Here is a 27,751-nt window from a genome sequence, read left to right as displayed (position 1 = left end):
ATGAGTCTTTTGTAGACGAAACACGCGTCTGGCGTATATATAAAATTTAGTCATGAGTATCTATGATGAGTTTATTTACAACCACTGGGTCGATGCCACTGCTGGTGGAGATTTATTTCCCCGAGGGTATCACAAGCCCAGTAGTCAGCACTTTTTTTTTTAACCTCGGAACAGTATATCGTTAATATATATGTTCCTGGTGAAACCGAATGTCATGATATGTCTTTCGGGAAACTGAATTTAAAACTCTAAATTGAACATTCGACATTCAAAGGGTTCAAATAAACACAGGCTGGTGTTCACTAGAATGACACAACTAAAATTCTATTTTTATTTTTATTATCTCAATCTTGCAAAAAATAGCCGGCAAATGATGAATGATCATTTCCAATAACTGCCTCTGTCTGGCCGAGGTGTCTATGCTTAATATAAACACGATCGCCTTTCTTTAATTCAACCAATACACTAATACTACTTGCTTCGTGTGGTCCGTTGTTTGAATATCCCCTTACATACAATAAGTCGTTCTTGTTGAGTTGATAACCGACGTCTTTTCCATTGTCCCCATAAATCACACAACTGAAATGATACAATCCATCTCTTTTAGCAGTGAAGATCCCTGTAGATGGGTTGTAGCCTCCACCTCTATTGACCTTTACTCCATCAAATATCAACACTTTGTTAGAGTTGGATAAAACAGCACTTTTCGACAATGTTGAGAAGAATGCAGGTCTAATCTGTTTATCTGCAATGAAAATGTCATTTTTTAACAATTAGATTTTGTTGTCAAAATGAGTTAGAAGAGGGACGAAAGATACCAGAGGGACAGTCAAACTTATAAATCGAAAATAAACTGACAACGTCTGGCTAAAAATGAAATAAGACAAACAGACAAACAATAGAACACATGACACACCATAGAAAACTAAAGAATAAGCAACACGAACCCCACCAAAAACTAGGGGTGATATCAGGTGCTCCAGAAGGGTAATCAGATCCTGTTCCACATGTGGCACCCGTCGTGTTGCTTTTGTTATAACAAATCCGGTAATTAATCTTATTCGGTAGGTCACATTCAGGAAGGGGAAGGGGATTGTAGTTACGACGTAAGGAACCTATCCGATATCATTTGTGAAACGGTTATTCCATAACGGTCAACCAACTCGTGATAGCGTTCGCAAAATTTACGAAGGGATGATTTCAACTTCACCATTTGGGGTTCTTGGTTTAATAGCTTCCTTGTGAGCAACAACCCTCTATCAAGAAAATCATAATAGGAAATGCAAGCACTGGAATATCGCATCAATTGGGAGATATATACCCCGTATGCAGGTGCTGCTGGAATGTTGCTACTTAGAAATGAAAAGTTCACAATTGGAAAGCTGAAATCATCTCTTTTGTCGTAAAGTTTTGTTTTCAACCGACACTCATTGTCAATTTCTAGATGTAAGTCAAGATATGAGGCCGACTTAACTGTATCTGTTGCATCCTTTATCTCTAGTTCAATGGGATAGATGCATTCAACACAGTCACCAAATTTTTAATTATCTAGTGAAAGAACGTCAACTATATAGCGGATTGTAGAGTTAAAGGATATTGCTAACTTCTTATCTATCTTCCTAAGAAGTTCTTGTATGAAGTCAGCCTCATAATAATAAAGAAACAAGTCGGCAAAAAGAGGGTCACAATTAGTTCCCATTGGAATGCAGACAGTCAGTTGAAAACCACGTCCTCTGACATAACAAATATGTTGTCAATCAAAAAATCAAGCATCTTGATAATGTCAGTTTCAGAGAATTTTTTTGTTTGAATCAGAATAATGCTTTACAAAATAGGATTTATCCCTGAATCCCTACGACAAGATACTTGTATCTACGTTGGTCATTCTTTTTTTATGAAACAAAGCAATACCAACTCTTTCAATTTGTATTTTAGTTTGGAATGTGGAATACTTGTGTAAAGTGTAGAAAAGTCAAAAGTTTTAATACTATATTGCAAGATGAAAGAGAGTTAGATTGTATGTACTCTAAAAGATCTTTGGAATTTTTAAGTATCCACATCTGATTCACGCCACCTCTAGAATAGGCAGTTTCACAATAACTTTGAAGCCCGTCTTTGATTGCTGATAAAATAGATCTTAATAACTTAGAAAGATCGTGGAGCACTTGGAAGACCCAGTAATATACCGTTGTTTGTAAGGACACTTATGTAGTTTAGGTATCCAATACAGTGATGGAAGATCCAGTTCTTCACCTTTGGTTGAAATTCCAAAGGAACATAGCACAGACCTGTGATTATCCAGGATTTCCTCTTTGGTAAGTGTCGTGAGGGTATATGTTGAGTTTCCATGCAAAGTGTCAATACCTAATTCGTTGATCAAGCAGTTAATGGAATGAGTTTTACACACAAAAACGATGTTGTTTTGGGCTTTATCTGCGGGGACAACAACATATTTGTAGGTAGGATAAATGTTTTGCAATCTTTGGGTCTTTAAAGATTGACGTAGCATGGGCATTGATAGACCCATTCAGTTTCTTGATTCTGATTTCTATCAACGACCTCGCCGCCTTAATTCATTCGGAAAGAGTGTCTACGTGTTCCTTCTCGCGCTTAGCCAATTGCCTGGCATAATCTTCGACTGATTCATCAAAATTTTGAAGTTTTATTTCCAATTGATGGATTAAGGCTCACGATATTTCGGACCTTTCGATAACACATTTCGCAGGGAAGTGTTATTTACAATGTTGAGGTCACCGGTAATAACGTGGCCAGTCAGATTATATGTGAATTGAGAACATGTCACTCTTTGCATATTTATATTCGGTTTCAATATAATTATCAGTTCGTGTCATCCGTGTGGAAAGGTCAGGTTAACTTTCATGTCGCTCTTTAACCAGCTTTCGGGGTGAAATCAATGCAATTACAGGTGTTTATACTTGATCTTGTTCATCAGCAACGTAAAAATTATTCAGTGCATGGTTGTTAAAAAATGGATTTTTTGATTTTGTGTTGCTACATAGCATATTCGAGGCACAAGAATAATAATTCATCATACTGCGTTTTTACTCACTTTACTAACCCTTGCTGCTGTGCATTAGTCATGAGGAGAATCACTATTGGAGTAATCTCATGTATCTGTAGCTAGTTCTAAAGGATCTCCCCTTGATGACCATTGCATTGTTGTGATGTAAAAGTCCCTCACTGCTGTGCACTGGTCATAAGGAGAACTACTGCAGAATGAGATACTATATTCCCGGTTCTATTTTTTTTTTGTTACTTTTTGTTTGTTTCCGTATTAATAAACTTAATATCATATCCTTTAATATTAAATCGGCCTCATTATACTCAATGTCTCTTACCATAATTATATCCTACATTGCTCATATTATCAATTTATTATTGTGTATTACTTATTGTGTATTTCACTAATGTTTATATAATCATTGTATTATGATGTCTTTGTATCTTGCCCGACAAGGGCCCATGATTGGTTTAATAAAATAATGTCTAATGTCTAATGTCATAGCAACATCCACTCTAAAACTGCATAAATAGCTATTTATGTAAAAAATACATAAATAGAGGATGTTTATTTTCAAATTGGAATATGACTGCATGCATTGCATCACTCACAGTCTTGTCTGTCCTTTTGATAAGGTTCAACAAATGTAATATATAATATAATATGGGGGTGTGGCTCATAACAAGCAAAAAATTAAATAAAAACGACATAAATATTGATTAACAGTACCAATCAAAATGTTATTATTTATTTTAGCATGATACGTTTTTCTCTTGATTGATTTCACGTCTGGTTTTTTTTGACACAATAATGACTACACTATCGCCCAAAGCGATTCACATCACACGAGGTAGTCCCGATCATCAGAGCATGCAGAGGGTGATATCAAGCTTTGTTCAACGTCACATAGAATTGTCTCAACCAATACAATGTTTAATTCGCTATCACCATTTACAAACAGTCGAATACAAAGATATTTGTTCTAGGTATGTTTACTTTTGTAATTAAAAGTGGTGTTTTGTTGGTTCATTCAATCATGTTGCTCATATGTGTTGTAATTTGTAGATTAAAAGATCTGGCAATATATTACATTGTATTGTGTAATGCATTCGGTATACAGCAAAACAAATGTGATCTCATAATTAAATTTTGATCAGTGAAGTATGGAGAACAAACGAACCACACGGTTATTAAAAAAACAAAATCAACCGGTCGGAGAAAAAGATAAATCTGGAAAAAGAAATAGAGTAACAATTTCTCTAATTATGTATCCATTTTAACCGATTTTTATTATAACGACCAGGTGATAAATTTTGTAAAATCGTTGAACGTACAAACAATGTTAGTATCGCTTTAATGTTCCAGTAAATGGACAAAAAAACGTTTAATTTCGTTGTTGCAGAATATAAAGGAATTTTGGGGATATCATTGTTGGTAATACAAGATGAATATAACGTATCTTTATTGATTGAAATTCCGTTGTTTGGGACAGTTTCAATCATTCAGAATGATTTGGTGAGCTTTTTTTTTAAATATTACTGATAATGCTTTATATTATGATAGGCGGATTATTTTGGAAATAGTACAACGGAATTTCTAGTATGTAGTAAAGATATGTTACTAGTATTATGTCAAATATCCTGCTGTTATTGCATTACATGTCTTACCTTTAATTTGAGCTATTTCTACCTTCAGTGCTTTATTGTCATTTTCCAATGCATCTATTCTCCTTTGAACTATTTTGTACTCTGGAAACAAATCTAAAACAGTTTCTGTTCCCTGGCATATTACTAGTGCAAGAAAACATAATAATAGACATTGGGACTGCATTGTTTTAACTTCCACTCGAAACGATTGATACGAATGTGCACGTTTATTCTTTTTATAGGCTTGAAGATTATAACAAACTGCAGATGCTTCCTGTTTACGTCTCTTACATGTAAATGAATATTCATATCTACTTACATGAATCAATATCAAGTATAAATCACATCCTTTAAGAATGTCGTTGGGGTTGCAAAATTTCCTTCCATTACGCTATTGTGATACATATTTCCAATATTGGTTAGCAACAATTTGAAAAAAGCAAGGATACACAAAGTGGACAAATAAAAAAATCATAAGTGGACGACAAAAGCCATAGATTTTCATAAGAATGGCATGGAATCTGATAATCAAATATTGAAGTGATTCGGTTACAATAGATATATCAAAGTAGAATGTTAAATAAGACTATTTTCTCCCCCTCAAATTAACATTAGTTTGAAGAGATTTTTTTTACATTTACAGGGCATTTTTACGTGTTTCTGAAACCAATTTGTTTGTTTTCTATTGTATGCCTCTGTTTTATGTGAACATTTTTATTTTTCTCATGACCATATGACAATCAAATCTTTGATTGCTATTCAATAAGTAAGTTAGAAGTTTTGACAGTATTCAATTTAGAAAAATGTCACAGATTTGGACTGATCAACAGACGACTGTACTTGATGAAAAAAAAACCTTGAAAGATTGATTTGACCAAGTGTTTGTGATGACAGTTAGATACAAGTCACGTTCACCGGAAAAAGTTGTTATGAAGGAAGAATTGTGTTTTTGTTCTTGTGTACAGGAAGAAACACCATCCTTTTGACAACAGATGCGTCCGTTGATTTACAATTGATAGCTACTTGAAAAATGACAGGCTAAAATGGGACGGCTGGTAAATTGTGTGCGAATCGCAGAAACAAATGATAAATTCTGATTCAATCGAAACAACATAATTATTTTAATAGTGTCTTAATTTATATGAGTTTTGACACTATGAACAAGTTCAGTATATATTTTGTTCAGTAAATATCAAGATTCGTTCAAAAAACGTCTTTTCCATGCTGCATGCTAATCAAAGACTTGAGGTTTTTTTGTAATATTTCGTATATTATTCTAAGTGGAAGAAAAACATTCTCCATTTCTTTTATACTTTTTTGCATTCAAATGACAAAACTTAATCCATAAACATGTACATTTTCATTAATTCATAATTAGATAGCCAGAGAATGAGCTGTATATATGCTGATTACTGTAAACTGTGTAACTACGTTGTGGCCTTATAGATCCAATATCATATTAGCTGTGCCCATTTCATGAGTTTGACTAGAAGGACTCAACCAAATACTTGACATATTCGCGTCATTCAGGTAAAGACTAACCCACAGTGTTTGTCCTTGTGCGTTCATCACAGTTGATGAAAAATTATACACTCCTTTATTAGGTGAAGTGAAAATACCTGTCGTGGTGTCGTAGCCGTCTTTAATATTGACAACAACTCTGTCAAACGTGATAGCAACATTTCGTGAAACACTTTGAGCATTTGTGAGAACAGATGTAAATGCTGGTGTTGTCTCCCTGTTAGAACACTGACAATCTGAAATAAGAAATAAATAATTGATAATATGAATTAAGCTAGCCTTATGATAGTCATATTTTGCCTAGAGAAAGACCTCCCTCCGGTCGATCGTTCGTTTTGATCAGTTCTGACAGCCATTAGTATGTTCTCTAACAAGAATTCACCACATATATGAATTGTTACCAAATAAATGTAAAGTAATTGCTAGTAATGTGTGTATAAGTCTGAGGCCAATTTAAACATAAACAGATGTGGTAAGAATTCGAATGTCAATAAAATATATGTTTTATTGACATTCGTACCACATCTGTTTGTATAATATTATACACATGAGAGCGTATGATGTGGATATGCTATATCAAGAATGTAAACTTAATATTATTTAGGAAGTCAATGATGTAAAATATTCCACAAAGAGGGGATTTACGTCTATTGGTTAGTTTTGTGTGTCTGTTACTAAGCACAAAACGTTTTAAGGTTTTATAAATATGAAATGTTATCCCTCACTAACGCTCATGTAAAAAAATATAAGTATAATGGATGAGGTATTTTTTTTTTCAATTTGGGTTAGTGTTGCTTGTTAACAAGATAAGTGAGTATTCATGTAACTGTTCACTTCTTAATCGAAACGGCTGGTTTCTAAAACGATTTTCATGCATGTTAGTTCTAATAGAAGTAGAATCCAAAGGAAGTAAATAAACTGTTAACTGAAATAAATGTACAATATGTCTATGGGTCACAGATGCCCCTGCTTGTGAAAAAAAATTCCCACACAAGTAAACTACCACATATAGATGCAGGATTAACGTAATTTGGACTGTTTTGTGACCATAAGCATTGTGTATAAGTTTCAAAACATTTGGTAGAGGCAAACTAAAGTTAAAGAACAGAAACAACAGATTTAGCATTTTTCCTATCTTAAGGCTACGTGTTGATATTTGTATCATTAGTACTCGTACCAACTTCTTATATCTAATAACTCATGAACAGTAACACGACCCAATATCGAACTTGATAGATCTGTGTTATGGGGTAATAAGCATTACGTATAAGGTCTATAACATTTGATTGAGTCAAACTTATTAAATAGGACGAAAACAATCGAAAAATTCAGCATTTTTTATGTTTTTAAAGGAACATGATAACTCATGAACGGTAAAAGTGATGCTACCAAATTTCAAATTTAATTTTTTTTTTATGTGGAAATAAGCATTGTCCCAGATTAGGGAGATGGTGGAGACCCCGCTAACATGTTCAACCCCGCCTTATTCAGTATGCATGTGCCTGTCGCAAGTCAGGAGCCTATACATTTGTCCGTTTCTTTTCTCGTTTGAATTTCGTTTTATCGTGTATTTTTCTATGTTGTGATGTTATACTATTGTTTCAGAAAAAGGAAGAAGGTTTGGTACCATTAAAACGTTTAATCCCGCTGCAAATGTTTGCACCTGTCCTAAGTCATGAGGAATCTGATGTACATTAGTTGTCGTTTGTTTATGTAATTTATACGTGTTTCTCGTTTCTCGTTTTTTATATAGATTAGATCGTTGGTTTTCCCGTTTGAATAGTTTTACACTAGTAATTTTGGGGCCCTTTATAGCCTGTTGTTCGGTGTGAGCCAAAGCTCCCTGTTGAAGGCCATACATTGACCTTTAATGGTTTACTTTTAAAAATTGTTATTTGGATGGAGAGTTGTCTCATTGCCACTCATACCACATCTTCCTAAATCTATTTGCTCATTGTAGAAGGCCGTATAGTGACATATAGTTGTTAATTTCTGTGTCATCTGGTCTCTTGTAAAGAGTTCTTCTTTGGCACTCACGCCACATTAGGTGGAGGGTGGAGATCCCGCTAGCATGTTTAATCCGCCTCATTCTGTTTGTTTGTGCCCGTCCCAAGTCAGGAGACTGTAATTCATGAATTGTCGTTTGTTTATGTGTTACATAATTGTTTTTGTTAATTTTTTGTACAAACGTTTGTTCGTTTCTTTTCTCGTTTGAATTGTTTTTACATTGTCATTTCGGTGCCTTTTATAGCTGACTATGCGGTATGGACTTTGCTTATTGTTGAAGGCCGTAGGATGACTTATAGCTGTTAATTTCAATGTCATCTAGTCTTTTGTGGAGAGTTCTTATTAGCACTCATGCCACATCTTCTTTTTTATTTTGTGTAGAAGTTTTGTAGTATTTGGTTTAGGAAACTAAAGTTAAGAGAACGGAACCCTTTTTTTTACGTTCGGGACGAACGGACTAGAGTAACTCTTTATGCCCCTTTACTATGGTACCAACACAGAAGTTCTGACTATTGTGTTGGTGCTACTCATCCCACTAGCACTGTCATTAATACACACACAATGTTATTATAAAAATATTCAATCTTAATTTTGATTTGATTATTTTGGGCCTATAATGATTATATGCATGCTTTTCACAAGTAGTATCAAAATTGACAAATTTATTGTACATATACATTTTTGTAATATTTTATAACTTATTTTTCAATTAAATAAAGCTAACAAACTTGAATTGATCATCACTTTCTTTTTATGTGTCTTTTAACATCCGTTTTGAACAAAACGATTTGTTACACGTATTTCTATCAAATCTGACATTATTACAAAGCAGCTATTGAATAAAATTCATTCGAACTTTAAATGTGCAATCAAATGTATATGCAAGTCGTCATTGGTCAAGTGGCTAGATGCATATGTCGTTGGCCAATTGAACGACAGGTCCTAATTTTGTTGTTTTAAAACTTCTAGAAATATTAACGGAAATAAGGAATGAGCGAGTAAAGGGAAATAAATAAAAACAGAACGACTGAATTAAATAAAAGGATGTTCGATATAACGTATATTTCGTTTTATTTTCGAAATCTAAACGATGCTTGTTTTTTTTTCTAGTTTCCTAATCAAAATTATAAGAATGAGAAAATAAATACCTTACAGCTTCTTTTACCGACGATCCTGAAATGTTAAATGTTATAAAATAATTTTAGCGTCTTTGACCTACTTTATCTTTTTATTCGGATACTTGTGGTTATCTTCTCCATTTTCAACGGGAACATTAGAATAATCCAGAATAGAACCCAGATGGAACCAAGAAGTCGGATTGCTATAACCAAACAACCCGGATGTTGAACCATTTACCATGGTTTCGAACCAAAGAACCCGGATAAAACCAAGGTTCAGAACCAAACAACCCATGGAACCAAGGTTTAGAACCAGAGTGCCCGGATAGAACCTTATTGCATTCGGAATTCTCATGACTTTTTATACCTTCAACGTATTTTCCAAATCATTTATTTATTTAGTATATTTACAAGATTGATCGTTTATATAAATATACAGTGTTAATTTCCATTGTTTAACCCAAGCGTACTTTTTAGATAAATAAATTGAATGAAAACTACGGTTCCTAATTTGTGCATTGGGATTAAAAACTTGATATTTATCATTACTTTTTGTTTACAACTCTGTCTTGTATTGTTCTGGTCGTACTATTTCAAATATTCAATTTCATGACTGTATCATGTGTTTCCATAAGTTTACCATAGTACTATCATATGGTTGGGTTAAAAATTAATGGTAAACCCTAGTTTTTAGTGTTTTAATGTCTAATCTTACCGTTTTAATTTATTGACATAACTGCACGACTCGATTCTCAATTAACAGTGGTAAGATAATCGTTGCAAAGAATCCTGCTCAAACTTTAGTGAAAGACGGGTTTAACTCTGCATTGTTGCGAGAGTTTATATTGTTTGTTGAAGGCAATTGTAGTGACCTGCAATACAAGTACCATTCAATTGAGTTTAGTTATATGTCTTGTGTTTCTGTCTCTGCCCTAGGTTTTCTATATTTTGCATGTGTAGTGCATCATGACATAAGACATTGTTACGTGTACCGTGATGAGCTTTCGTGCAAGACTGCTGTGTAATTTTTACATGGAACATTTGATCAGACTTTGACTTTTTGACTCCTGACCTACATGTATGCACGTTGGGTGTGTCATCATGTTGCAGTGTGTTCCTCGGTATATTACCTTGACCTCAAAATATAATTTTCAATTGACTTTGCTTCTGAATATGTGGCATGTAGATGTATTGTCATAAGATGATGAGTATATTGGCACAAGAAACTTCATGTGAGCTTGACCTTTGCCCTCAATGTAAACCTTGTATATTTTGTTTGAATTGAATGGAGAATTAACTGTATGATTGGCACTCGTACCACATCTTCTATATATTATATATATAGATATATTGTTAGTTTTGTGTACCACGATGACCCTTTTCTCAAAATCCGCTTTGTATTTTTTTTTACAAGGATCTCTTGACCAGACTATGACTTTTTGACTCTTGACCTTTGCATATTGGGTGTGTCTCTTGGTATGATTACCTAGACGTCAAGTCAGGAGTCTGGTTTTTGTTCTTCTTGTATGTTTTTAATTGTAAGTTTATTTTATGATTTGGAGTTTAAACTGGTACACATTTTGTTAAGGGCCATCTGAAGCCCGCCTCTGGGCGAGGGATTTTCTCGCCTTGTTGAAGACCCATTAGTGGCCTTCGACTGCTTTCTGCTCTTTTGACATGATTACTGTCTCTTTTACACATTCCACATTTCCATTCTCAATTTTTAAGAATGTTTGGTTCAGATGAAACTAAATCCTTTAATTTCCGTGAATATCATATCAAGTAAGAAAATTTACTGCTTCAGTAGGTCCGAGTACACAGTTATCGTCCTTTGATTTTCGTTGTCCACGAATATAGTCCTTAGTGTGGACAGTGTGTTACTTGCCAATTTTTGTTATACCCCTTCCAAATTTATTTCTCCATGTTTTATGCCTCATATAGCAAGTTGGGGGGTGAAATGACACTGTAAAAAAAGTTGGGTCATAAATATTAATGTAAAGTAGTGATTAGGTCCAGCTGAAAAAGGTCAAAAATTAGCACTTCGGAAGCTGTCAAAAGATTTCAAGACCCCCTTAACATAAGATTGTCCATATTTTGAGTTAGAGCTGATGAAGTTTTCTATAATTTTGATATAATTTGTCCCAAAAGTAGTACAACACACTGTAAAAATATTATTGAGAAAGCGCAGGTGGGTTTTTTTTAATTTTCATTTATTGTCTAAAAGAAATGCACTACGAAATAACTGTGTACTCGGACCAGTAGCATCATGTGCTGCAGTGTGATAGATAATGCAAAATGTTTCAATCATTTTACCTTAGATTTTATTTCATTGACATGTTGGTATGGATAGTCTGCTTTTACATCTTAAAAATTCACACAGAAGGTATACGCATATCAATAAACTGAACTCAATGCTAAGAACCTTTAAAGTACACTTAGACAGAGAGCTCAAACTAGTGAAACACTTTGTTAAGTTGGTCACATTTAACTTGAAATATCACTGTCTGTTACCAAACTGCACCGAGATCCTGAAAAAAAATGTGCAAGTTAAGTCTATTAAAAGAAGAATTCAATGGAAGTAAATAAGCTGATTACTGAAATAAATGTAGAATATGTCTATTAACCACAGATGCCCCTGCTTGTGACAAAAATAATTAAACTTCCACATATAGATGCAGGATTCGCGTAATTTTGACCGTTTTGTGACCATAAGCATTATGAATAAGTTAGAAAACATTTGGTTGAGGCAAATTAAAGTTCAAGAACGGAAACAACAGATTTAGCAGTTTTCCTATCTCAAGGCTCCGGGTTGACATTTGTATCATTGGTACTCGTACCACAACTTTTTACATCTAAAATCTCATGAACAGTGACGCCATCGGGACCAAATATCGAACTTAATAGATCTGTGTCATGGGGTAATGTGAATCGCGTATAAGGTTCCTAACATTTGATTGAGTCAGACTTATTTAAGAGATAGGAAACGAAAGAGTCAGCACTTCTTATGTTTTTAAAGGGACATGATAACTCTTGAACGGTAAAAGTGACACTTAAAAATTTCAAATTTGATTTTGTGTTGAGGTGGGGATCCCGCTTACATGTTCAACCCCGCCTTATTCGGAATGTATGTGCCTTTGGTAAGTCAGGAGCCTGTAATTCAATGGTTGTCGTTTTTTATGTGTTACATACTTGTTTTTCGTTCATTTTTTGTACATAAATTTGTTCGTTTATTTTCTCGTTTGAATATTGTTTTACAATGTCATTTCAGTGCCTTTTATTGCTGACTATATGCGGTATTGACTTTGCTTATTGTTGAAGGCTCTATATGACCTATAGTTGTTAGTGTTTATGTCATCTGGTCTTTTGTGGAGAGTTCTCATTGGCACTCATACCACATAAGGTCACTAACATGTTTAACCCCGCCTTATTTTATATGTACGTGCCTATCTTGTTTTTCGTTAATTTTTCGTACATAAATTAGACCGTTTGTTTTCTCGTTTGAATTGTTTTACATTGTCATGTCAGTGCCTTTAATAGCTGACTTTGCGGTATGAACCTTGCTCATTGTTGAAGACCGTGTGGTGACCAAGGCTACATTGTATAGTTGTTAATTTCTGTGTCATTTAGTCTCTTGTGGATAGTTCTCATTGGCACTCGTGCACCTGCTTCTTTTATATATTGTGTATAAGTTTTGTAGTATTTGGTTGAGGCAAACTAAAGTTAGGAGAACGGAACACGTTTTTATAGAACGTTCGGGACGGACGGACTAGGGTAACACATTATGCCCCTAAATCCTGGCGCCAACACAGAAGTTCTGACTATTGTGCACATCCCACTAGCACTGTCATTAACACATGTACACATAATTTTATTATAAAAATATTCAATCTTAATTTTGATTTCTTTATTTTTGGCCGTATGATTATATGCATACCCATCACAATGACTGAATGAGTATAAAATTTGACAAATTTATTGTACATAATTATACATTTTATTATATTTTATAACTTTTTTTCCAACTAATTAAAGCTTACCAACTTATTGATCATCACTGAGTCTTTCTTTTATATGTCTTTTAACATTCTGTTTTGAACAAAAAGATTTGTTACATATACTTCACATGTATTTCTTTCGAATCTGACATTATTAAAAAGCCATTAAATAAAATTCAGTCGAACTTGAAAATAAATGTGCAATCAAATATATATGCAAGTCGTCAACTGGTCAAGTGGCTAGATGCACATATCGTTAGCCATATAAAGAACATGTCATAATTGGGTGGTTTTAAAACTTCTAGCATAGGCGGATCCCCCCCCCCCCCCCCCCGATTTCGTGGGAAAAAAATTTGGTTGATTATATAGGGAATCATTGAAGCATGAATGGAGAGGCCCCCCTTAGGAAAAGTTCTGGATCCGCCACTGTCTAGACATATTTACGTAAATAAGGGATGAGTAAAAAATGAAAACAAAACGACTGAATTAAATAAAAGGATATTCGATGTACTGTATACTTCGGTTTGTTTTAAAAATCTATACGATGCTTTATTTTTATCTAGTTTCCTTATCAAAATAATTGAAATGAGAAGATAAATACCTTATAGCTTCCTTTACCGTCGATGCTAAAATGTTTAATGTTATAAATTCGAACAAATATGGCGGAATGAACAAGTTGACTGTGGGATAGCTCCCGAAAAAAATGCAAGTAAAGGTGTCTAAAAGTCTTTAACTTAACCAAATTGGTACTGATGGTGAACTTAAATGAACAATTGAACGAATGATATGATTTTTGATGGAAGGAAAGAAGCGAAAAAATAGTAAGAATACGAAATCAGGTTTGACTCCACCTTATAAAACAGGTTCCAAGATGGCGACCAACCAAAACAATCAAAACAATATGAACTTATCTCAAGTTTTGACACAAGCCCATGAATCTTTACATGGATCCTATTCTGAAGTCCCTATAAACAACAATGTGAACAATAATCAGACATTTACATGCAGTCTAAACCAGATAAAACAACTTTAACAAAATTGTACTCGACCAGTTCTGCAGAGCACCCCTACCAGTTCAATCTTCTGTTACTTATCAACAATCAGCACCTGTTCCGATGCAATTTTTACCACCCTCTGTTCCATCATCCGTTCAAACTTAAAGCCTAATGCCTATCCCGAACATCACACCACAAATGATATACAGCAATATCAACGACACAAACCACAGATTACAACGTCTAGAACACATAATGAATGACAAACTGTCTAAGTTAGACCTACTTGATATGTTTGCTGAGAAATTTGAAAAATTTGAAAACCACATAATTTTTATCCAAATTGAGCAATGAAATAAATGATATCAGAAATGTTCAGCAGAAACACTCACAAACAATTAATAAACAAGAAAATCATCATCATCAGATCGAAGATAGAGTGAGGAATCTTGAAAGATCAAACAGAATTGGAAAGTGAAAATTTCGAGTTAAAAGAAAAATTTCTAGAATTACAATCTCATTCCATGAAGTATAATTTAATTTTTGGTGGTATTCGAAATCAAGATGGTTATGAGGAAAATACAGAAGAAGTATTGAGGTCTTTTCTTTCGGAAGAAATGGAAATTCCTAATGTTGGAGATATACAATTCCAAAATGTACACCGACTTTGTGAGCGGTCTGACGGCAAGGAACGAATCATTATTGCCCGTTTTACTAGATTCAGTGACCATGAACGTGTTAACAGAGCAGCTGCGAGTAAATTAAATAATATCTTTATTGCAAAATTACACCCATGAGGGTCAAGCAATACAATGAAACAATAATTTTATACTATACAATGCAATACAATGAAATACAATGTAATACAATGAAATACAAAATAATACAATACAATATATAGAATAATAGAACATTAGAGTTCAATTATAAATGTATGTAAAAAACACCATCATAACCTTGCCTGACACGGGTCTGACTCCCTCAGTTCTAAAGACTGTTTAATGAAGACTCCAATATGACAAACAAGTTCAGGGATGGGATTTAGAATGCGTTTAAGTTTATTGAATGCATCAAGATGCTGAAATAATGGTACATAGTCTTTTAGATAAGCAAAAAGATTAGAACGCAAAGATATGTTAATGTCACAATACAAAAAGAAATGATATTCATCATCTAGGACTTCACATTTTTTACATAATCTTTGTGCTCTTGGAATGTTTCTGTACCTTCCTAATTCAATGCCTAGGGAATGATCACTTAGTCTAAATTTTGAGAGTAACTGCCTATGTATAAAATTATTGCAATTTAAATATTCCTCAGACTGACAATTATTTTTTAATTTCCCATAAAGACAAAGTTTGGATGAGGAATCCATTTTTGAAAGTTTAATTAAAGTATTTTTTTCATATTCCTCTGAAACACACTTTTTTATATTACATTTTAACATATTTTTTGATTGTTTAAAAGGTACATTATTATTAGAGTAATTTTCTGGGTTTATTTTCATTTCTTTAAAAATTTTATCTGCAAATGAGTACCAGGAATAAATTCCTTCTGAATGTAAATTTTTGTTTGTTTGTAGAGATTCTTTAACCAGGGGATTAATATCATTACAATTTATTCTATAAAAATACATGAGTGTTTGAGTTTTTATATAGGAGTCCAAAGTAAATCTACCTAATTCTGATCTAGCACCTATGTTAGTGGCTGTCTTTTTCAGTCCTAATACTGCTTTACAAAATTTAGAATGAACCTTCTCAAAGGGATGTTTTTCTGCTAATGCAAGAGTATCACAAAAAGTATTATTTACTGCAGCTCTATTAGATGCCCTAAAAGCTGACTGAAAATTATCCATAAACCAAATCTCAGAGTTGTATGTCAAAATAGGTCTTATAAGAGTATCAAATAATTTACATGACAAATTAGTGGGAACAAAATTAAAATTGGACATATATTTTCTCAATAAAAATAAAACTTTAATGCCTTTTTTAGACAGCTCTTCAGTAAGAACAAACCACAATTTTCTATATACCAGCAATACCCGCGTGAAATAAATGAAAGGCGTAAAAAACTCATTCCGAGAATGAAGGAATTCAAAGGGCAAAGACGACACGCAAAGCTAGTGTACGATAAACTCCTGGTAGATGGTGAAGTATACAACCCTGACACCCATCGTGAAGCCCCGCCTACAATTCCAGGTGAACCGTTACCCAATAATGGTGGAGATTATTAGGACAACGCATCAGACATTGATTACGGTCATTTAACTGACATTCATAATACCTTGAAAATAACCTTTTCAAATGTATGTGGTATCAAATCAAAACTTTTAAATCCAGATTTTGATGTATTGATTAAAAATTATGATATTCTGATATTTGTTGAAACTAAAATTGATGAGTTTGACGAGTTAAAATTACCAGATGGTTACAGTTACTTTGCAAAAAATAGATGAAAATTTGTGAAAAAGTCAGGAGGTATAGTCGTTGTATTTAAAAAATCACTTTCTGACTGCCTGAAATTTTTGAAGTCAGACTCAGAATTTGTTCAGTGGGTGGAATTTTCATTAAATTATACTAAAACTTTGATGAGCAATAAATTTCTATTTGGATGTATTTACATCCCTCCTGAAAATTCGAAATATTCTTCAGAAGAAGCATTCACTGAGATAGAAGAAGAACTTCTATTTTTTTCTCATGATATAAATAATATTGCTCTTGTTGGTGATTTTAACCCAAGAACAGGACATATGAGTGATATTGTTGAAATAGACGAGAATCTGTTTGATATGTTAGATATTGTTAATGCATCTGAAATTATGAATGAAAATACATTGTGTGTAAATAACTTTATTAAAAAGGGTATTCCCCTTGAAAGGTATAGTGAGGACAAAATTATTGTTAACAATTATGGCAGAAAATTAATAGAGTTATGCAAACGATGTTCATTATGTTTTGCAAATGGTAGATTGCATCAGGATAAATTTATTGGAAAAAACACTTGTAAAGACGCAAGTCTTGTTGATTACCTTATTTTGTCACCTGATGTGTTTGACCTAGTTATGGAATTTGAAATATTTGACTTTGATCTTACACTATCTGATGTTCATAATCAGATGCATCTTTCTTTATGCATTGCCATTACACACAAAAATTACACTGATCAACAAAATAAGAAAAACAACACTTACGTTCGATGGAACACAAACAAGGCACACGAGTTTACACAGGTACTCAGCGATGACACGGATGCATTGAATTTAATCCAACACACCCTCCAAAATTTTCAAACGGAATCCGTTACACCACTACAGGTCAATGACCTAATTAGTGAACTCGGAAATGTACTCTTAGATACGGCTTCAACAGCATTTGGACCAGCGGGTAAACAGCGTCAAAGATCAACTCAAAACAAACCATGGTTTAAAAAAGATTGCAAGATTATGCGTGATGAGTTTCACAGAGCAAGAAAGAAATACAAAAAAATTAAGACTGCTGAGAACAAAACACTGATGAATATGAAGGCTAAAGAATACCGACAACTTCTTAATAAGAGTTATAAAAAATACCAAGAAAATTGCGCAAACGAGCTTCGATCATTATCAAAAACAAACACAAAAGCATTTTGGAATACACTTCACAAATTTTCAAGTAAAAGAAAAGATAACCCACAGGTAGAGATTGACACTTTTTTTGAATATTTTAAAAATATAAATGCAAGTAAAGATGATGAGGGAGATTTTAGTTTAAATATTGATAGTATTTGTGAAAATCCTGTATATGATGAGTTATTAAATGGAAAAATAACAGAATTAGAAATATCTGATGCAATAAAGGAGCTGAAAAATAACAAAGCTCCAGGTACAGATAAAATTTTAAATGAACATTTGAAATATTCAACTCCATTGTTAATTTCTATATATTGTGAGCTTTTTAATTTAGTGTTAGATACTGGTATTATTCCAGAAAGCTGGACCAGTGGAATTATAAAACCTGTTTTTAAAAACAAGGGTAGCCCGTCTGACCCTGATGATTTCAGGGCAATCACACTTATCAGTTGCCTAGGGAAATTATTTACGTCTGTTATAAATTCTAGATTAAATATTTTTGCTAACGAGTTGAGTCTCATCTCCGAAAACCAAGCTGGTTTCAGGAAAGGATATTCAACAGTTGACAACATTTTTGTATTGCATACTCTAATTGAGTTATATTTTTCGTTTGGCAAGAAGCTTTATTGTACTTTCGTCGACTTTCGGAAGGCGTTCGACACTGTCTGGCGATCGGGGCTATGGACAAAATTACAAAATTGTGAGATTAAAGGTAAATGTTTTAAGGTTATCTTTAACATGTACCATGATATTAAATCTTGCGTTCAGTATAATGGTGACCAGTCTGAATTTTTCCCTTGTCTTACTGGTGTAAGGCAGGGGAAAAATTTATCACCGTTTCTTTTTTCTATATTTCTTAATGATCTAGAAAGTTATTTCAGCCAGTTATACGGTGAACCTCTTAATATTATTAAAGAGAAGCTCGAAAGTGAATTGCACATTTTTTATAAATTATTAATTTTTTTTTATATGCAGATGACACTGTCATTCTGTCTGAAAGTATGGAAGGTATGCAAAGAGCTCTAGACATTTTTCAATCATATTGTGATATATGGAAACTACAGGTTAATGTTAATAAAACTAAAGTTATGATTTTTTGTAAAAGAAAAACGAGACAGAATTTTATTTTTACTTTGCAAGATTGTAACCTTGAAATTGTTGATACATATTCATACACTGCATGAAATGATGCATTTAATAAAAAATTAAATGCATATGTTATGCATATTAAATTTCAAATTACAAAAAATATTATGCATTTACTTTGCTGGAAAATTTCTAATTTAATATAGATTTAAACTAAATTTAATATTGCAAATAAATTCCCAAATTTCAACCTAGTTTAAAGGTATTTTTAAATCTAAATAAATTTCAAATTTAAAGAATTTAAGTATAGACTAAATTTGAATAAATTTCTAATTTAAAGAAATGTTTATGTAAATTAAATTTGAATAAATTTGAGATTTAAAGAATTTTTAATATAAATTAAATTTCAATAAATTTCAAATTTAAAGAAGTTTTGATATAATTTAAATTTGAATAAATTTGAGATTTAAAGATCTTTTAATATAAATTAAATTTCAATAAATTTCAAATTTAAAGAATTTTAAATATAAATTAAATTTGATTAATTATGTAATTTAATTACATGTAAATTCAAATAAATTTCTTGTTTATGACTTATTTAAATTAGAACTTCCATCAAATTTAATGCAATTTAAAGTCAATATAATCCTGTATAACTACTTACAAAACAATAGTGCAAATGAATAATAAAGAAAAGACAGAATTTTTCCCTCTGCTTTTAAAATTTTTTTTTTTTGGAAAAGGGATGCTGGGGATTTGTTTTTACTTTAACCCAAATATCTGGTTTGGAAATATCTAATTAAATAAAAAAAACAAAAATTAGGAAAAACAGGAATTTTCAATGGTGATAACTTTGTAGCTACTGTACATATAAAATTGATCCTCCAACTTTTCTGATCCATGTTTACAAGAATTAGACTTGAAAGGCATGGATTGCTGCTCTGTGTATTTACAGTAGAATAATATTTGTGGTTTCAAATGGCAATGTGCAAATGTATAATTTGTCAGTAACATTGAAGACTGTATTTTTAAGATGAAACTTAAACAATAATCCAACGAATACAGGTCACTTATTTGCAAAGCTCAATACCATTTTGTAAATATGCCTTTACCTATATGTAAAGAATGGCAATGCATCTGAATTTATATAAGAACTTGAAGAGTTAGAATCTAAGACATACAAATAACACAAACACCAGATATAAACTATATGACAAGGTTATCTCTATGTGTGATTTGGATTTTGACAATGGCAGCAATATACAATCAGGAGATAACAAAAATCTTTTGGACAAAGCATAACCATACACAACAATTTCTAGCATTTTCTTATTGTCATCCTGTCTTGGGCATAGTTAATTTCATCACTTCTAATCGGGTCAGAATAATAAAAAAAACAATTTTGAGTTATCTCCCTTTGTATATACTTCAATAAAAGAAACAAAGTATCTAACAAATTAATTTTATTCAGATACTGACAAATTAGAGTTGTTTTGGTGATAAATTAAAATAAAATGTCAAAAAGTTTGTTATACAATTTTAAAAACATTTAAAACAAATAAAAAAACACTTTTGTTTAAAAAAAAAGTCAAGTTCTACATCATAGAACCTCATCAAATTCAAACTAATTAATAAAATAATGGTTATTGACAAATCAACATGCTTACTTGTATAGATTATTTAAGAATCATAACAATTGGGTAATAACAAATAGCAAACATAGGCACCTTTAAATTTCAAGTTTGGCATCATAAAAGTATTAATGAATAATCTCCCCTGCTAGCATTATTTGTCAATTTTAAAAACTTCAAAAAGCAAAAAACAAAAAACATAATATTATTTACATGATTAACATTATTCGTAAATTCACAAGAGTGCACACACTGAAATGTCTCGCCTTCTTTACTTATCATTGATATTATGTTGATAGTCCTAAGTATAAAGCTTTATTAAAAACTGTCACATAAACTTAACATTAACCAAGATAACTAAACAAAGAGCAATGAACCATGAAAATGAGGTCAAGGTCAGATGAACCATGCCAGGCAGACATGTACAGCTAACAATGCTTCCATACAACAAATATAGTTGACCTATTACTTATAGTTTTAAAAAAATAGACCAAAACACAAGAACTTAACACTGAGCAATGAACCGTGAAAATGAGGTTGAGGTCAAATAAAACCTGCGCGACTGACATGTAGATCATAAAATATTTCCATACAGCAAATATAGTTGACCTATGGCATATAGTATTAGATAAAAAGACCAAAACTCAAAAACTTAACTTTGACCACTCAACCATGAAAATGAGGTCAAGGTCAGATGACATCTGCCCGCTAGACATGTACACCTTACAATCATTCCATACAACAACTATAGTAGATCTATTGCATAAAGTATGAGAAAAACAGACCAAAACACAAAAACTCAACTATAACCACTGAACCATGAAAATGAGGTCAAAGTCAGATGACACCTGCCAGTTGGACATGTACACCTTACAGTCCTTCCATACACCAAATATACTAGCCCTATTGCTTATAGTATCTGAGATATGGACTTGACCACCAAAACTTAACCTTGTTCACTGATCCATGAAATGAGGTCATGGTCAAGTGAAAACCGTCTGACGGGCATGAGGACCTTGCAAGGTACGCACGTACCAAATATAATTATTCTATTACTTATAATAAGAGAGAATTCAACATTACAAAAAATCTGAACTTTTTTTTCAAGTGGTCACTGAACCATGAAAATGAGGTCAAGGACATTTGACATGTGACTGACGGAAACTTCGTAACATGAGGCATCTATATACAAAGTATGAAGCATCAAGGTCTTCCACCTTCTAAAATATTAAGCTTTTAAAAAGTTAGCTAACGCCGCCGCCGGATCACCATCCCTATGTCAAGCTTTCTGCAACAAAAGTTGCAGGCTCGACAAAAAAACCATCCTGCTGCTCGAACATTGATTAAAATTTCATTCCAAATGCTGTATGCAAGAATAAAAATAATAAGGTGTAATGTAATACTTCAAATATGTACAATTGAATAAAATAGCACACAATTAAACTTTTATCAACAAAATTATGTAATGTCAAGCAAAAAATTATCAATATTGAATGTACTTGGACAATTGAAGAAAATAATAAGTTTATGTGTTTATAAATATATTTGGTGTATTGACTGTCTCCTGATTTGTTAAAAGTTTTAGTTTTATTTTCAATTTTTTTTGTTTACAAATTTTATGAAGTCAACATGTGCATGATGTGTGTACTTTGTTTTTATTTATATAAATAAAATAAAAAAAAAATCTTTGAGCCTTTTTTTTTTATAGAAATTTATTTATAATGAATGGCAATAACTTATTTTGATTTTATTGAACCATAAAATTAATTTTCAACTTTTTACATTTTACATAATCCTCTTTGCAGATTATCTAATGTGAAGATTCAAAAAGTTATCTCCCTTTGACCAAGCGATTATAAATAATGTGAAATCTTACAGGAAAAATCTTGACAGCAAATACAAGACACTGAAATGAGCCACACTCAAATTATTATTCAGCATTTAATTATTTAGAAAAGGCAACAGAAAGTTTAAGTAAAAAGAAATATGTAGCTTAACCAAACACAATAACATAATCTGATGTCACCGATATGCTGCACTTGTAAATAATTTTAATAGAAAATGCAAATGTTGAAATAAAAGAGCAGTAATTCATTTTTTTACTTTAAAAAATAATCAAATTCAATAAACCAAACCACTTAATTTTAAGCGTTCCCCCCTTAAACTGAAAACTGTCAACTATAATTCAAAAGTAAACATGAAGGTATTTTTGTTCTTGCAAATTCCAAAAGTGTACCTTTGAATTGGTCCTTATTAAAATTTAAAGAAATTTTTATTGATATCTCAATTTTTTGTCATATGCCCTTAAGTAAAAACCCATGCAAGTTCTGTACATTTCTTGTGACAAGGCCTCTCTGATTTACTTGGACCTCAGCTCTTTGCCTTGTGCATTCAGCTGTCTCTGGTATTTACAGTCTAGTAAATGACTTTAGTTTATCCATGTTAGATTTAAAATCTTGTGACAGTCAAATCCCAGTTGTGATCAGGCGAGTTTATCTACAGAATCACTGTCCCAACTTGACATTAAATCAATTTGCATGGCCTTTCTAAGTTTGTCCTTTTCTGACACTGGCAGTTTCTTGGCTTAAAAGGCCTTAGCTCTATTTTGTAGCTTCTGTAATAAAGTAATAAAAAAAATGTTTAATTTTATTAAATTGAAAAGTGATATATATGTGACAAAAGCAATAATTTTCTGCATGCAATTATTCTATCTTAATGCAGTTGTAAACAAAATCATATATTTAAAAGATATTCTAATGAGTGATCCAAAAAAAAACTTGTGGAATAACTCTATAAAAAGAATAGCTAGAAGTTGTGATAAATTTTCTATTTTCAGTGGACCATGAAATTGGGGTCAAAACCATTAATTTATCCTTAGGAAGATCATAAAATAAGGCACACATGTATTTATTTTTAAGTTGATTGGTCGTTAACATCATTAACAACTATCCTGACCAAAAACTTTTACCAAAACTTGAACCTAAAGCAGAACAGATGAAAGAATAAACAAACAAAGCATGGATCAGTAAACATAAACCCCTTCTACTATTGTAGGCTGGCATAACAATTTATTACAACTATTGCACATTGTGATTTATTTATCAACATCAAAAAAAATATTGATTTGTATCAGTTTAGTTTTTCAATTATATTTTAAAACTAACTCCTTCTATCATTGTTTGGTCTTATTCACGGTGTAGAATATATACAACTTTTATAATTTGATGTGTGATCCCCTCAGGGGTTCAGGCTTATATTTTGGCAAGTGTTTGATGTGTCTATGGGCACTATGGAGGTCTAAAATTAAGTAGCACCCCCTTTTTTCCCTAGGGAGATTGATATTAGAATAGCACATTATTGAGTTTGTTGTCTTTATCAATTTCAATATAAATCACAATATCAGGTACAGCAAATTTTTTTTCTTTTGACATATAAGAAGTATTTGTAAATAGTATTAAAATACAATCAGCTGTATACAATATAACCAAAACAAAAATCTGAGACTGGATTACTGCCCTTTTATCTATTTATTATTTGATCTATAAAATAATATTTACAATAGAAATGTGAAAATTTCAAACAAGTTAAGTCAGTTATTGTTTGATTTGGCTAATTCTACTAAATACACAATTATTTTGATTTTTGTTGTTGTTTTTTTTTTCTGCAATTATTTTGTAACACTCTAATAAAAATGAGTATGAATTCAATCCTCCATGACTCTATTCATGCTATTTGTTAGATGTCTCTACTCTCATTGGCAACCGTACTTCATCTCCTTATAAATTAATTTTTGCACGCCTCAACTAACAGTATTTTCCATAAAATATATAAAACAATAAAAAGCTAGTACAATCATGACAATGAGTACTATTAATTTATCCCAAGACTTGGTCTGGTCATGTCAAATTTATGTAATCACCAAATAGCTTACTTCAAAATAGAACCAGCTGCTGTTTTACATGTCCAGACTAGATTGTTTATGCCTATAAGCATCACAAACAGCTGCTTACTGCAAAATAAAACATAAAAAGTTCCTAAAATAATTGTGTATTGCCAGGAGATAATTAGTTGAATTTAAACATTCATATTATATTTGTTAAACTTGGTCTAAGGAAAGGGTGTACAGGATTCCCAATACTCAATATATATATATATATATATATATGTCTGGCGGGACGGCTGCAGCGCAGGCAATTTGGTGTTCGAATCCCGGCGAGGGAAGAACCAAAAATTTGTGAAAGCAAATTTACAGATCTAACATTGTTGGGTTGATGTTTAGACGAGTTGTATATATATATATATATATATATATATTACAATGTTTGGCTATTTGAAACATTATGATCACATGTATATATGTATACATTCTGACAGACATTTCAACATACATGTAATATACATAAGGTATATTTATAGATTTTAACAAGGCTAAGTAAGTATATAAGCTGATAATACTAAAAAGGCATACATGTAACTCTATCTTTTATCAAAGACAATGGCACGTCTCTATTTGAATTACATGACTTACAATGTACATTTATATCTTTTGAAAGATTTTTAAAATCATAAATTCAGAAAATGTAGACTGACAATATACATGATATATATATATATACAATATATACCTTTATATGTGAAGAAACATGGATGGCTGTTGTATTCCCTTATCTTTGAGCATCTGTTTCTGCTTGAAATCGATTCTCTGTAACAATTGGTGCAATTCTTCAATTTTTTCACTGTCATCAAGATTTCTGTTTGGGAATCCATCATCTTCTTTATTAGCTAAGTAAAATAAAAACTTTCTGAGAGAATGTAAATATAGCATGATGTTCATACAAAATGATATTAAGTTTAAATTCTTTTATATAAGCCTTTTAAACTCGAGTTGCTGAACTGTAGTAACATGTATATCAACAGCATGTAAAGGTTTGAAATGTTTCAAAAAAAATACTCAATAATCATAATATAAATGAAGGAAGTATGGTAACCTACATGTATGTATCATTTGTTTGGCTAGTAATTGGATCAACATCAGTTGGTCTTTAGCGGATAGCATTTATTTTGGAAACATACCACATTGTTAACTTTAATCTAATTAATCTTCAGTTACAACATGTACAATGTACATATACATGTATCTTAGTTTTCTCGTTTGAATTGTTTTACATTGTCATATCGGGGCCTTTGCGGTATGAGCTATGCTCATTGTTGAAGGCTGTACAGTGACCTATAGTTGTTAATGTCTGTGTCATTTTGGTCTCTTGTGGACAGCTGTCTCATTGGCAATCATACATGTACCACATCTTCTTTTAATATATCAATAAGCATTTGAATCACAGGCACTTGTTTCTATCCATTGGAAGACCCACTATCAACGTATATTTTCGAGAAGGTACCCAACTAATTTTTTCACCTCTCCGCTTAAAACCATTATTTCTAGTAAATATATACGTTAAGGTTCATGTGGACCCTATGGCTAAAATGGCCGTATTTTCACCTCAAAATTTTCTCTGAGTACAGGCAAACCTGTGCATCTGGAAAAGTTTTAAGGCATGGCATGCCCTAGATAAATGAATTTTAAATATGTTTTATGTTTTAGAAAAATAAAAACTTACCAGGATTTTGCGGTGCACTTTTTTTCATTCCTCCAGAAGGTGCCAAAATAAACTAAGTTGGGAAACAGGTTTGAGAACTTCGCCACAGGTAAAACTTAAAGTGAGCATTTTTAGTTGACATGGACATAAGATGGACAATAGATACCTGACAATAATTGGTTATTTAAACTGTGTACCTGAGTGGACCATATCAAGGTAAACTCAATTGTTTGTTAATTTTATCATCTTCTGCAGAGACGAAAAAAAGTGTACGGCAAAATCCAGTTAAGTTATGAATTTTCTAAATCATACAATGCATTTGAATTCTATTTATCTAGGGCATGCCATGCCTTAAAACTTTTCCAGATGCACAGGTTTGCCTGTACTCAGAGAAAATTTTGAGGTGAAAATACGGCCATTTTAGCCATAGGGTCCACATGAACCTTAATAGTGGGTCTTCAAATGGATAGAAACAAGTGCCTGTGATTTGAATTTATACCAATATCAAGGGTACAACTCGTAGTGTCACCTGGGTAAGTAAGGTACATGTACCTATAGAACAAGTCAATTATCCAATAATCTTAAAACCTATAGCACAGTTTGTAATTATTCCGTGACAATAACACGACACCTTGACCATGTCCCCTCCTTTTTATAAGGTTTTGGGAATAAAATATATTGGGCATGCATATCAGATTAATCATAAAAAGTAAATTGATTGTGTAAGGTTATGTAATATATAATGATCTACATTAAAGTAATGCGGTTACCAAATCGAAAATCATGTTGAATTTGAAGTGTGTTCTTCTTTTCGGATTTGAAAATCCCGCAACATGACGACTTAAACATTTTTATAATAGAAAACACTCGAGACAACCGAAAGGTTCACGGTCGCACTAAATACCAATAATATGTTATTAAGCTAAATTAAATAATGTATCCTAATTGATAGATTGATATGATGCGTATATAATATAATTGTTTAAAGGATGTGAATAACAGAATAAATGACAGACACATGATCTCCAGAAATTAACTAGTAAAGATATTAAAGTATTTTCCTGGTCTACTTTTTGGTCTTAACATACACTGTTATTATAACAACATTACAAAAAAAACGCGGGACATGACCAGATAATAAATATAATTTTTCATACGTACAAATCACAGGCGCTTGGGTCTATGATACAGATTTTTTTTTTTTTTTTTTTTTTTTATTGAAATATTCAATTTTTTATATTTATAATACATATCTATCACTTCTGTGCATGTCTCACCTAGTTTCGAGTGATTTAAACGACCCAGAGAAAATACCAAATTTTACTATCCATACTACTCACCTAGTTTCGAGTGATTTAAACGACCCAGAGAAAATACCAAATTTTACTATCCATACTACTAAGTATGGATAGTAAAATTTGGTATTTTCTCTGGGTCGTTTAAAGTGATTTAAACGACCCAGAGTATGGATAGTAAAATTTGGTATTTTCTCTGGGTCGTTTAAATCAAAACGACCCAGAGAAAATACC

General features: G+C 32.1%; 2 protein-coding genes and 1 long non-coding RNA gene across 3 annotated transcripts; all 3 read right to left on the bottom strand.

Moving 5' to 3' along the window:
* Positions 1-322: 322 nt before the first annotated feature.
* On the bottom strand, positions 323-4,916 carry LOC139527840 (cerebellin-1-like). Its single transcript, XM_071323518.1, has 2 exons — positions 4,690-4,916; positions 323-745 (listed from the first exon to the last, which is right to left on the bottom strand). Exons 1-2 carry the CDS (start codon positions 4,850-4,852, stop codon positions 345-347), a joined length of 564 nt encoding a protein of 187 aa, XP_071179619.1. The 5' UTR covers positions 4,853-4,916; the 3' UTR covers positions 323-344.
* A 1,192-nt stretch (positions 4,917-6,108) lies between these two features.
* Positions 6,109-16,159, bottom strand: LOC139526455 (collagen alpha-2(VIII) chain-like). Its single transcript, XM_071321603.1, has 2 exons — positions 15,982-16,159; positions 6,109-6,425 (listed from the first exon to the last, which is right to left on the bottom strand). The coding sequence occupies exons 1-2, from the start codon at positions 16,157-16,159 to the stop codon at positions 6,109-6,111; spliced, it is 495 nt and encodes a 164-aa protein (XP_071177704.1).
* A 4,286-nt stretch (positions 16,160-20,445) lies between these two features.
* On the bottom strand, positions 20,446-27,122 carry LOC139527839 (uncharacterized). Its single transcript, XR_011665462.1, has 4 exons — positions 26,993-27,122; positions 25,254-25,410; positions 24,560-24,637; positions 20,446-23,242 (listed from the first exon to the last, which is right to left on the bottom strand). It is a non-coding gene; the product is annotated as an uncharacterized lncRNA (long non-coding RNA).
* Between the last annotated feature and the right edge of the window lie 629 nt (positions 27,123-27,751).

Source organism: Mytilus edulis, chromosome 6, assembly GCF_963676685.1.
Source record: "Mytilus edulis chromosome 6, xbMytEdul2.2, whole genome shotgun sequence".
Classification (NCBI taxonomy): Eukaryota; Metazoa; Mollusca; class Bivalvia; order Mytilida; family Mytilidae; genus Mytilus; species Mytilus edulis.
The sequence above is the reverse complement of the archived record's forward strand: the minus strand, read 5'-3'. Positions and strand labels throughout refer to the sequence as shown.

Bases quoted from the DNA above. Each gene is read 5' to 3' on its own strand.
- LOC139526455 (XM_071321603.1), bottom strand. From the start codon at position 16,159: ATGGATAATTTTCAGTCAGCTTTTAGGGCATCTAATAGAGCTGCAGTA. The intron at 6,426-15,981 runs GTAGATTTACTT...TTCTTATTTCAG, and splicing joins AGGTGCTAGATCAGAATTAG to ATTGTCAGTGTTCTAACAGG.
- LOC139527840 (XM_071323518.1), bottom strand. From the start codon at position 4,852: ATGCAGTCCCAATGTCTATTATTATGTTTTCTTGCACTAGTAATATGC. The intron at 746-4,689 runs GTAAGACATGTA...TTTTCATTGCAG, and splicing joins AGAAATAGCTCAAATTAAAG to ATAAACAGATTAGACCTGCA.